At 42.0% G+C, this 13,663-nt stretch overlaps 1 protein-coding gene across 2 annotated transcripts in view; it reads right to left on the bottom strand.

The window, feature by feature from the left end:
• LOC106578541 (partitioning defective 3 homolog) overlaps positions 1-13,663 on the bottom strand; it is a 566,386-nt gene that overhangs the window by 373,819 nt on the left and 178,904 nt on the right. For both annotated transcript variants that reach the window (XM_014157480.2, XM_014157481.2), the window contains exon 3: positions 7,621-7,807. In XM_014157480.2, the coding sequence (XP_014012955.1) occupies positions 7,621-7,807 (187 nt within the window). The remainder of the gene's footprint in view (positions 1-7,620; positions 7,808-13,663) is intronic.

Below are 13,663 nucleotides of genomic sequence, written 5' to 3'. Positions count from 1 at the left end.
TTCAGTACCTCGTGGAGTGGGAGGGGTACGGGCCGGAGGAGAAGTGCTGGGTTCCGGTTGCAGATGTTTTGGATCCTGAACTGCTGCAGGAGTTTCACCGTCGCCGGCCGGATCGCCCTGCGCCTCGTCCTCCGGGCCGGTGTCGGCGCGCCACTGGAGCCGCGCGTCAAGGGGGGGTACTGTCACGACTTCCGCCGAAGTCGTCTCCTCTCTTTCTTCGGGCAGCGCTCGGCGATTGACGTCACAGGCTTTCTAGCCATCGCCACTCCATTTTTCATATATCCATTTGTCTTGTCTTGTTTCCATACACACCTGGTTTTCATTGCCCCAATTACGCTACTTGTATTTAACCCTCTGTTTCCCATCATGTTTTGTGTGTAATTGTTTCATGTTATGTGGTGTTAGTTTACGCGCTTTACTTTTATGTTTCGTTTTTTGAGCGTGTTTGATTTATGTAGTGCTCTTGTTTTGGAACTATAATAAAAGTGCGCCTGTTCATTATACTCTGCTCTCCTGCACCTGATTTCGCCTCCAATACACCTTTTGACACCAACACTCTGTTTTTTAAACCATTTTGAACATGTTTCATTACATATTTGAGACTAAATAGATTTTATTTATGTATTATATTAAGTTAAAATAAGTGTTCATTGTTCATTCAGTATTGTCGTAATTACAAAATATATATATATATAAAAATCGTCCGATTAATCGGTATCGGCTTTTTTGGTCCTTGAATAATCGGTATCGTTGTTGAAAAATCATAATCGGTCAACCTCTAGTTGTTACACGTGTTCTGCCACTGCGAGGACGATCAGCTGTTCATCCTGTCTCCCTGTAGTGCTGTCTTGGGCGTCTCACAGTACGGACATTGCAATTTATTGCCCTGGCAACATCTACAGTCCTCATGCCTCAGGCACGTTCACGCAGATGAGCAGGGACCCTGGGCATCTTTCTTTTGGTGTTTTTCAGAGTCAGTAGAAAGGCCTCTTTAGTGTCCTTAACTGCATGTATGCTGTTAGTCTTAACGACTGTTCCACGGGTGCATGTTCATTAATTGTTTATGGTTCGTTGAACAAGCATGGGAAACAGTTTAAACCCTTTACAATGAAGATTTGTGAAGTTATTTGTATTTTTACGAATTATCTTTGAAAGACAGGGTCCTGAAAAAGGGATGTTTCTTTTTTTGCTGAGTTTATATAGACAAAAATTCACAGACACTGATCAATGCTTCAATATAGAGTTCCTGCTGTTGCAGTGATTGTTGTCAGAGTTGCTGTACAGTACATTGGTGCATCCCAAATTGCACCCTGTTCCCTATATAATGCACTACTTTTGACCAGAGCCCTATATAGGGAACATGGTGCCATTGTGTGTCTTTTACTGACTTCTATATGGAATCCACCACCCCCCGTCTTCAGAGGACAAAAATACACTTTGTTTTTACAACTTTTACTTCTGTTGTTAAATGTACATTCTACACACATTTTACATCCATGGCACTTTCTTTTATATATATATATATATATTAGAGTAGATACATAGCATGAATAAAGTAATTACCACAGTGATTCAGTGGGGGCATATTCCTGACCAATTAGAAGTAGGGTAGAGCGCACCAGCCAACAGCCAACCAACCAGACTGGAACCAGCTTCCCTACTGCTGATTGCCAAACAGAAGATATCCCTGAGTGGGTTGAATTGCAACAGGTTTACACCCAGCAGGAGAGAGGAGAGCAGGGGGGCAATCATAATTTGTCACTGGCTTCACTCATATCTCCTGTTGTGGTAGTTTTATTTCAAAACAAGGTCTGTGTACTTTCAGTGGGTTGATGTGCAGTGGGATGGATGGGGGCTGTGCTCAAAGGGAGAGCACTCCACTTTCAGCAAAGCCGCCAGATAAGTACCACCTAAGTGGCTGGTTGGTTTGTTTTTCCCGTTACACACAAAAGGTGTCATCAGCTGCCTCTGAACAGGATGGGGTGATGGGATATGGGTTTGATAGAGGTAGAGCAGCTGTTGCTGTAGGTACTGTAGGTTTGATGGATAATCAGGGCAGAGGTCCAGGAGGGAGTTCCGGAGAAGGACAAGTATTGGAGTCAGTGTCCCAGGGTACTGCACCTGAGGCATGGTACGGCACCTCTAATGAGTGCCTCTGTCCTCCATGCCACCATTGCCCAACTGGACTGGGCCTCTTTCCATTGCAGCACTGTAGCATCTGCGCAAGTCCTCAGCTCAGGGTTTAAACACACTACCACCACCTCTATCTTTGCCAACCGGTCCATTGATACCTCAACATCAGGCCCTGGAGTCATGCAAATGGAGTATGCAACTCATCTAGATACAGGGTTGTATCTAGATGAGTTGCATGTAATAATGTCCATGTAATCCGTTACATGTAATCTGATTACAAAAAAAACTAACTGTAATCAGTTACGTGACCAAACAAAAATAAGGTAATCAGATTACAGATACGTTTGAAAAACTAGATGACTACTTCTTGGAATACCTTAAAATTTAGAAAGGATGTTTTGCGAAAACATTTATTAAGGCACCTTTCTGTTTTCTCAATGATATTCAAATCAGCACTGAAAAAAGCCGCAAGTTTAAGTTTGTTCCACCTGAGCAAGTCTGACCACAGTTCAGAGACCACTATGATGACACACCAAACGAGTTTGATGGATCCTTTTTGTCTTCTTCTAATGCCTCTTAAGGAGAAAGTAATCAGATTAAAGTAATCAGATTACATTACTGAGTTTGGGTAATCCAAAAGTTACATTACCGATTACAATTTTGGACAGGTAACTAGTAACTGTAACGGATTATATTTAGTAAGTAACCTACCCAACCATGTAAGTAGAGTCTATGCAACTCATCTAGATAGAGTTTATGCAACTCATATGGATAGGGTTCATGCAATTTACAGATCTTAGCAAGCAACAACAAGGCCGAAAGAACCCAAAGTGAAAAAAAATGTTCATTAGGATTCCAAGCTAGTTTCGTTCTTCAATTTTATAGCTACATTTTATTTTTCTATCCGCAGGATTATACTTTAATGTGCAGCAAGTGAAATGGACCTCCATCCATATAATTACCAGGCAAATTACATTCATTATTGCAATTTACATCTCATCGGCAAGCCAATTATTAACAGTCTGACCTCCGCGGCTTCCTTCGGCTTGGAAATCTAAAACGAGCTGCCGAGGTGGGCGAGATGGCGGAGCGAGAGGGAGAAAAACAATCAATACGATTCTGAAGATGATTATTTCACATATCTATAATGCTATGCTTCACAGCACAGCTGCCCACCCGGCAGTGCTACTCTGATGTCTGATTTGTGTTATCGCCGCCGGTAATTTGCTGCTTCGCTCCTCTTAAAGGGACACAGGCTGCATTCTGCATTCGTCCATCTGTCTGTCCAGCCAATCACACACAAGCATAACAACAGAACACACACACACACACACGCAAACAGAAAAACACACACACTCCCACCACAAACAATCCACAGAGTCTAATCAGGCTGTGCAGTATATTACTGCTCTATCACAATGGGACCAGGGGATGAGAGTGAAAGTGCAGTCTTAGACGGTAATCAACTCGGCAATTGAGGGCAAACTCTGTAACTTAGTCCCAGAGCTAATTTGTAGCTGGTGTACCACTCATTTAAATGTGTGAGACAGGAAGGGGAGGGAGGACGAGAGACATAAGCGTGGCTTTAGTTCTCTATAGTATACACTGCGTGCATACCAAATAGCGCTCTATTCCTATAGTGCACTACTTTTCAAAAGGAGTGCACTGTATAGGGAGCAGGGTGCAATTCGGGACACACCCAAGGTTTTATAGTGTATCAACTAAAGTGGGATGGGCAACAAACCGATGAGGTATAACAGCACATGACCTTCCTTTACTTTGTCAATAAAACACAATAGTAAAGTGTTCACTTTAAAACAGGATACCTGCTGCTATGATTGTTGGAAGACGGTGTACTATTATTTCAAAATTATGGTCGCGAGGATTGGAAGTTTACACGCACGCATGGACGTGCACGCGCACGCATGGACGGGCACACACACACACACACACACACACACACACACACACACACACACACACACACACACACACACACACACACACACACACACACACACACACACACACACACACACACACACACACACACACACACACACACACACACACCTGTTTCAGTAGGGGGTAAAGAGAGTCCTCCAATACATAATGGCTCATAAAAACCAAGGGAGGAGAGAATCTGCAGTCCCATCGGAGGGCTGTGTACAGTACCAGACCTCCCTGTGAGATAGCATTGTGGAAGCAACAATAACACCACATCACTGGTTCAAAGGAGAGACCCAGTAACATGAGAGGCATCTGTTATGTTGGTGTCTGTCTGAGGTTTGTGTTTGTGTCTGATTGAGGTTTGTGTTTGTGTCTGATTGAGGTTTGTGTTGGTGTCTGTTTAAGGTTTGTGTTGGTGTCTGTTTAAGGTTTGTGTTGGTGTCTGTTTAAGGTTTGTGTTGGTGTCTGATTGAGGTTTGTGTTTGTGTCTGATTGAGGTTTGTGTTGGTGTCTGTTTAAGGTTTGTGTTGGTGTCTGTTTAAGGTTTGTGTTGGTGTCTGTTTAAGGTTTGTGTTGGTGTCTGATTGAGGTTTGTGTTTGTGTCTGATTGAGGTTTGTGTTGGTGTCTGTTTAAGGTTTGTGTTGGTGTCTGATTGAGGTTTGTGTTGGTGTCTGATTGAGGTTTGTGTTGGTGTCTGATTGAGGTTTGTGTTTGTGTCTGATTGAGGTTTGTGTTGGTGTCTGATTGAGGTTTGTGTTGGTGTCTGTTTGAGGTTTGTGTTGGTGTCTGATTGAGGTTTGTGTTGGTGTCTGATTGAGGTTTGTGTTGGTGTCTGTCTGAGGTTTGTGTTTGTGTCTGATTGAGGTTTGTGTTGGTGTCTGTTTAAGGTTTGTGTTGGTGTCTGTTTAAGGTTTGTGTTGGTGTCTGTTTGAGGTTTGTGTTGGTGTCTGTTTGAGGTTTGCGTTTGAGGTTTATGTTTGTCTGAGGTTTGTGTTTGTTGGGAAAAAAGGAGGGAGAGAGCGATAGACCATGTTTCTATGAAGATATCTGTCTGCAAACACGTGCTGTTTCCTTTCCTATTGTTATTGCACTTTTCTCTGTTACAATCAGTGGTGATTTTAGCATGTAAATCTTGGTGGGGAAAAACAAAAAAATGGGGGATGCAAGCCAGCAAAGCCACTATACAACACTAAATAATACATTAATTGCACTATAACGGTGACAAACAGTGCCCACAAACTGTTAGGGCCTACATAAAGTCCCAACAGCAGTCCCAACCCCTTAACACTGCTACACCTGGCTTTCAACGGAGACTTGTCTGGCAGCGAAACAGTTCATTCAGCCTCATTCACTGCCTTTAAAAAAAACATAGCTGATATGTCTGACTTGCTTAAACAAATGTGGTTTCTACTGACAATTGAGATGTACAAACTATGGCATAAGGGGACGACAAGCAGATAAGAGGCAATCTGTAACTCCGATTAAGACATTAATGAGCGAGCTAGGACGGACGTAGTCAATATAACTATTTGTTCAGCACTTTTGAAATATACAGTGACAGAATTCAGAACAAGGGCCGTTCTTACAGTGTACTCCCTGTACAACAAGTTAGAATCGTAGGATAAATAAAGGGGGCATATAAACAGACAATGAAAGCTCCTACAATATTCAATGATTACATTTCTCTAAAACAGGTTATAGGCTACATGTGCACCACCAAGTTAGAACAGTAGGCAAAATTAAGTGGTGAAAATAGACCAAATTATTAGGGTGAGGCACATTGAACACCGTTTGGGTCTTTGTGTGTCAAAAAGGATACATGTCATATAACACTATTTGACGCGTTAAATAAGCTTTTAATTTGACATGTCAAATAACACAATTATATTATAGAATATTGTGTCCTGAATTTGCACGTGCAAGCCAAGTGCCAACACTACTATCAGTAGCACTGTCAAAGCTGAACAAAAAAGTTAGTGAACAAGCACACACTGGCCAGGAACGATGTGTTTACAATACCGCGTTGATGAAAACAGTCCAAATGATCTGGGTGAGGCACATTGGCTACTAACAGGTTACCACACAACATACACTCAATATTACTTTCTTAGCTACAGGATACATATCTCTCTGGCATCCTACATCATTTATGAAGGAGCACAAGACATTTTTGGACTCACGTTGTTGTGATGTGCTTGAACAGGAAAGTGGCGCGGCGGTCCATCGTGGGCAAATTTACTCATCAAATAGAGAGATGCCAGATTTACGATTCTGAGTTGAATGACCTTTCAAAGTGTATTTTCCCAGTTTGAGCTGTTTATTCCCGACTTCCCAGTTGCAATGCTTGCAGTTAGCCACTGTCACAGATTCCTTACAAACCACTCATTGTTGAATTTGCAATCTCCAAATAGTTGTGTAATGTTTATGTCCAATGGCCGATGAGCACCGATATGTTTTATCTATCATTTCGCTTCATTATTTCTCTTCATATGACAAGGATTAAAAAGGATTTGCCAGTAGACTTGATTCATGATGATGACTGCTAGCTAAGATTGTGAAAGTGAGATGTTGACATGATCAGTCCAATCAAAGCTACTGTACATATAATGTAACTTGATGTAATTTCTGTGGCCATCGACCTTGAGCCTTCTGACAAGGGCACTTGAAATATAACTATATGGCAGAACCTAAAGGGCTGAAATGTTGGATGTCCACCCTTTCTAAGGAATTAAGCTTGGCTATTACGTAAGGTCCCCAAGAGTGACAGAACACTGAGCTAATCATGGCGCAATGCTTGTTTTTTCTGCTGGCCCGCACCACCACCACAGAAAGCACTGAGCTTGGCTGAAACACCCGCATTTTGGAACTGCCTTACTCAAGAAAACTAAAAAGAGCCCATGTTTGTATGAGGCTTTATTAACTCAATTAATTATATATTTTTTTACATTGTTTGCAATGATATGTGACACCTTTAATGCCAAAATAACATGCAAAACAGGCAAGCCCCAAAAACTTGAGCAGCGTGTCATGTATCTAAGTCCAACGTGTAGGAAAGGGTGGAGTTGAGGGATGGAGGCAAACTTTATGGTACTGGGTGTCTGTGCCTCTGTGTGTGTGCCTCTGTCTGTGCCTGTGTCTGTGTCTGTGTGTGTGTGTGTGTGTGTGTGTGTGTGTGTGTGTGTGTGTGTGTGTGTGTGTGTGTGTTTGACCCCCAGGTTCAGCTGTCAGTGTTAATCAGAGACCCGGTGTGTTTCTCCCCCATCATCATGCATGATTGAGTGGATGGTGCAGCCACAGTCCCCTGGACGATACCACCTGCCTATCTCGCTCACCGCAAAGCCACTCCCTGGACACAACTCTAACTGAGTCTTAAAAAACGTCACTAAACTATATAAAAACAGATTTATTCAGGGCTGATTGGTCAAGAGTCTGTTTCCTCTCTTCTTTCTTACAGATACATGTTTTCAATAGCTGTGACGCACTAGAGCACTTAATGGCCAAGTGGCAAACTAAAGTACTACTAGTCTGACACTTACTGCTGCGCAGGGCGGAGGGGGTGACCTCTATCTCGCTGCTGGTCTGGTAGGGCTGGAAGGCGGACATGTTGCTGGAGTTGAGCTCTGCGACGGCAGTGAAGGGCTCAGGGCTCTGTGTGCCCGTTGAGCTGGCACTGGTGCCATCGCCTCCATGGTGAGGGTCCTGCTCCTCATACACTGCCACCAGCTGGAGAGAGAGGGGAGAGAGAAGATAGGTTAAATAAGGAGAGAGAGGATAGGTTAGATAAGGAGAGAGCGAGAGAAAGAGAGAGAAGCTGATGCACACACCTCAAGCAAAACACAAACATGTATGCTAACTCACTAGCATATGTAAACACATATGCACACACACACCTTTCCACTTACAGTACTGCTAGTTGACTACCCATGTCCAGCCACTCAGTGAGCAGCTGTCCTATTTCCATAACGGTGCTGTGTTGCCATGTATTCCTGGTTACTGGGCAGAGAGGCAGAGCACAAAGAGCATCTACATCCCATTATTACCGCATCCTCACACACAGACCATCGCCACGGTGACCTAGCCAACACACTATGCCCGCGACAACAAGGCTCAACTCACAAGCATGGCTTATACTGAGTAGGGTTGTCACGATAACAGAATTTCGACTTCGATACTGATACCAGTTTGGTATCACGATGCCATCACGATACCAGAGGAAAACAAGAAAGCATATTAGCCAAAGTCAAAGAATGGCACTTGATCCAGACAGATAAATGCAGCTATTGCTATTTTCAATCATTGGGCATCTTTTGAGATCATTATCATTACCTTAAAAAAAATGTACCTCAACATTTTTCAGAGACAGCCATGTATGCACTAATTCATAAATTATACAATCATACAATGGTGGAACCAGCTTCCCCTTGAAGCTAGGACAGCAGAGTCCCTACCCATCTTCCCGAAAACATCTGAAACCCTACCTCTTCAAAAATAATCTTAAATAATCCCACAGCACCCCCCTCGCACCCTGACCCTTCGTGAACTAACACTCACACTTTAACTTTTTTCCCCCCTTACCTCAACTGACAGTTGAAGTCAGAAGTTTACATACACTTAGGTTTCAGTCATTAAAACTCGTTTTTCAACCACTCCACAAATATCTTGTTAGCAAACTATAGTTTTGGGAAGTCGGTTAGGACATCTACTTTGTGGATGACAAGTAATTTTTCCAACAATTGTTTACAGACAAATTATTTCACTTATAATTCACTGTATCACAATTCCAGTGGGTCAGAAGTTTACATACACTAAGTTGACTGTGCCTTGAAGCAGCTTGGAAAATTCCAGAAAATGATGTCATGGCTTTAGAAGCTTCTGATAGGTTAATTGACATAATTTGAGTCAATTGGAGGTGTACCTGTGGATGTATTTCAAGGCCTACCTTCATGCTCAGTGCCTCTTTACTTGACATCATGGGAAAATCTAAAGAAATCAGCCAATTTCCAAATGCCTGAAGGTACCACGTTCATCTGTACAAACAATAGAACGCAAGTATAAACACCATCGGACCACACAGCCGTCATACCGCTCAGGAAGGAGACGCGTTCTGTCTCTTAGAAATGAACGTACCTTGGTGCAAAAAGTGCAAATAAATCCCAGAACAACAGCAAAGGACCTTGTGAAGATGCTGGAGGAAACAGGTACAAAAGTATCTTTATCCACAGTAAAAGAGTCCTATATCGACATAATCTGAAAGGCAGCTCAGCAAGGAAGAAGCCACTGCTCCAAAACAGTCTTAAAAAAGCCAGACTACGGTTTGCAACTGCACATGGGGACAAAGATCGTACTTTTTGGAGAAATGTCCTTTGGTCTGATGAAACAAAAATAGAACTGTTTGGCCATAATGACCATTGTTATGTTTGGAGAAAAAAGGGGGAGGCTTGCAAGCCGAAGAACACCATCCCAACCATGAAGCACGGGGGTGGCAGCATCATGTTGTGGGGATGCTTTGCTGCACGAGGGACTGGTGCACTTCACAAAATAGATGGCATCATGAGGCAGGAAAATTGTGTCGATATATTGAAGCACCATCTCAAGACATCAGTCAGGAAGTTAAAGCTTGGTCACAAATGGGTCTTCCAAATGGACAATGACCCCAAGCATACTTCCAAAGTTGTGGCAAAATGGCTTAAGGACAACAAAGTCAAGGTATTCGAGTGGCCATCACAAAGCCTTGACCTCAATCCCACAGAACATTTGTGGGCAGAACTGAAAAAGTGTGTGCGAGCAAAGAGGCCTACAAACTTGACTCAGTTACACTAGATCTGTCAGGAGGAATGGGCCAAAATTCACCCAACCTATTGTGGGAAGCTTGTGGAAGGCTACCCAAAATGTTTGAACCAAGTTAAACAATTTAAAGGCAATGCTACCAAATAGTAATTGAGTGTATGTAAACGTCTGATCCAATGGGAAAGTGATGAAAGAAATACAATTTGAAATAAATCATCCCCACTACTATTATTCTTACATTTCACATTCTTAAAATAAAGTGGTGATCCTAACTGACCTAAGACAAGGAATTTTTACGCGGATTAAATGTCAGGAATTGTGAAAAAAAGGAGTTTAAATGTATTTGGCTAAGGTGTATGTAAACTTCAGACTTCAACTGTGTTGTAGCAGGGTGCGTAATTGGCGGCAGAGAAGTCAGGCGCAGGAGAGCAGAACTGGGTAATAACCAGAGATGTATTAAGCAAAACCAACGGCATCCAGAACAACAAGATAAATGGGCTCAAAATAACCCGTCGTGCGCTCACGGGGAACGTGCACAAGCACTACAATAAACAATCCCAAACAAAGACATGGGGGGAACAGAGGGTTAAATACACAACAAGTAAATGAGGGAATTGAAACCAGGTGTGTGGAAACACAAGACAAAACAAATGGAATATGAAAAGTGGATCGACGATGGCTAGAAGACCGGCGACGCCGACCGCCAAGCGCCGCTCGAACAAAGAGAGGACCCGACTTCGGCGGAAGTCGTGACATGTGTATACAGTACCAGTCAAAAGTTTGGACACACCTAGTCATTCTATGGGTTATTCTTTATTTTTACAATTTTCTACATTGTAGAATAATAATGAAGACATCAAAACTATGAAATAACATATATGGAATCATGTAGTAACCAAAAATAAGTGTTAAACATATCAAAATATATTTTAGATTTTACATTCTACAAAGTAGCCACCCATTGCCTTGATGACAGCTTTGCACAGTCTTGGCATTCTCTCAACCAGCTTCACCTGGAATGCAACAGTCTTGAAAGAGTTCCCACATATGCTGAGTACTTGTTGGCTGCTTTTCCTTCACTCTGTGGTCCAACTCATCCCAAACCATCTCAATTGGTTGTAGGTCAGGTGATTGCGGAGACCAGATCATCTGATGCAGCACTCCATCACTCTCCTTCTTTGTCAAATAGCCCTTACACAGCCTGGAGGTGTGTTTTGGGTCATTGTCATGTTGAAAAACAAATGATAGTCCCACTAAGTGCCACCCAGCTGGGATGGCATATCGCTGCAGAATGCTGTGGTAGCCATGCTGGTTAAGTGTGCCTTGAATTCTAAATAAATCACTAACAGTGTCACCAGCAAAGCAACCCCACACCATCACACCTCCTCCTCCATGTTTCACGGTGGGAACCACACATGCGGAGATCATCCGTTCATCTGCTCTGCGTCTCACAAAGACACAATGGTTGGAACCAAAAATCTCAAATTTGGACTCATCAGACCAAAGGACAGATTTCCACCGGTCTAATGTCCATTGCTCGTGTTTCTTGGCCCAAGCAAGTCTCTTCTTATTATTAGTGTCCTTTAGTAGTGGTTTATTTGCAGCAATTCGACCATGAAGGCCTGATTCATGCAGTCTCCTCTAAACAGTTAATGTTGGGATGTGTGTGTTACTTGAACTTCGTGATTTCTAAGGCTGGTAACTCTAATGAATTTATCATCTGCATCAGAGGTAACTCTGGGTCTTCCTTTCCTGTGGCGGTCCTCATGAGAGCCAGTTTCATTATAGCTCTTGATCGTTTTTGCGACTGCACTTGAAGAAATTTTCAAAGATCTTGTTCCTGATTGACTGACCTTCATGTCTTAAAGCAATGATGGACTGTCGATTCTCTTTGCTTATATGAGCTGTTCTTGCCATAATATCGACTTGGTATTTTACCATATAGGGTTATCTTCTGTATACCAACCCTACCTTGTCACAACACCACTGATTGGCTCAAATGCATTAAGGAAAGAAATTCCACAAATTAACTTTTTACAAGTCACACCTGTTAATTGAAATGCATTCCCGGTGACTACCCCATGAAGCTGGTTGAGAGAATGCCTATAATGTGCAAAGCTGTCATCAAGGCAAAGGGTGGCTCCTTTGAAGAATATATAAAATATATTTTAACTTGTTTAACACTTTTCTATTTATGTATTATTTCATAGTGTTGATTTCTTCACTATTACTCTACAATGAAGAAAATAGTAAAAAATAAAGAAAAACTCTTTAATGAGTAGGTGTGTCCAAACTTCTGACTGGTACTGTATATATTTAAATGGTAGATCTTTAGTCTATTGATAAACTGGGCACATCAAAATGTAGCTTAGGCCTATTCACAATACAGGTGAATGCATATGGAATACGAGAGTGTGCATGCACTGAGTTATTGAGCTTGATTTGGCTGATTTCATGGGGCTACAAATGGTAAACAATCTATTTCCTTTCCATGTGAGAGTTATTGTATTATACTGATCAACAACATTTGCATAGAAGTAGCTTATTTTATAAAAGTGCGCTGTCTCTCTTTAACCAGTAATGACATATTTCATGAAGAAAGGGGGGGGGGGGGGTGGCAGCACATCAGAGCCCTATACACACACAGAGTCAGTTCACTGAGGCAATACATCATCTTTGGGAGAGAACGATTAAGTGAATTAATAAGGTTTTGGTGGCAATCATCTTTGAAATTAGTATATTTTGCATTATGGTTTGAATATTGTCACAAACAACGTACGGGGGGATTGATGTTGGCTTCAGCTGTAAACTAGCAAGGAAAGTTAGTCTACAAAGCTGGAAGCTACCAGTATCTTCTTGCATTGTAAAATGTTCTAGCCTGTAATGGACATTGTTTTGCGAACAGTAATGAAGTTTCAACATTTCTGTTTCCCTTTTCTGTCTCTGTCACACACTCAAACATGAACACATGGATGCGCACACGCACACACACACACACACACACACGCAAGCACCAGTGGCGGTTTGTGCTATTTAAGATGAGGGAGGACAATTATATTTTTATGAGCATGGCCTTATTTCTATTACAGGATATTGGATGACTGTCATTCATATTCTATTCACCCAGCTCAATGTAACGTCGACAGGTTTAGGCTACTACATGATACAACATTTTTCCCTATACCATCATGAGGTTGCTACAACCTAGCCTATGAATGAAAGATTATAATGTAGGTGCACAGATCAAGAGACATTTCAGTAATCAAGGTGACAGACATTGACACATTCGATAGAGCAATCTTGCCTGCATCAAGCTGATCTAGGGTTTAATCATTAGTCCAACAGTTACATACAAGAGTTTCTATTGGACAAATTCAGGTATGTGTGTGCCCATTTCGCTCCATTTGCTTCCATTTAAGAAATGTTTTTCAACAGAATCGGTGGAATGATCACACGCTAACACAATTCACTTTCATGTAGGGGTGTGCCGAGTAGTCGGAACAAAACGAGTATCCTAACAGATATGGGCAATTTCCTGGATATGATTATAATCAGAGTATTTTTTGTAATAATCTGTGAAAAAAAGCATCTTTCTCATGTCAGTCAGTCACAGAGTTTCTAAACCATATTGTGCTGTCTTTGAGTCAGTTACGTGCAGTCTAAATAACTCAACTGGCTAGTTTGCCTGTCTGTAAAGAAAAGGGCGGGCTGTACGTTGATCCTGAGTGAAGCTGTATTTCTCTGTTCATTCGCTTCAAAATTTCACCCGGTCACTTTTCCCCGCATGTTTTC

Source organism: Salmo salar, chromosome ssa19, assembly GCF_905237065.1.
Source record: "Salmo salar chromosome ssa19, Ssal_v3.1, whole genome shotgun sequence".
Taxonomy (NCBI): domain Eukaryota; kingdom Metazoa; phylum Chordata; class Actinopteri; order Salmoniformes; family Salmonidae; genus Salmo; species Salmo salar.
This window is presented reverse-complemented; position numbering and strand designations above follow the sequence as displayed.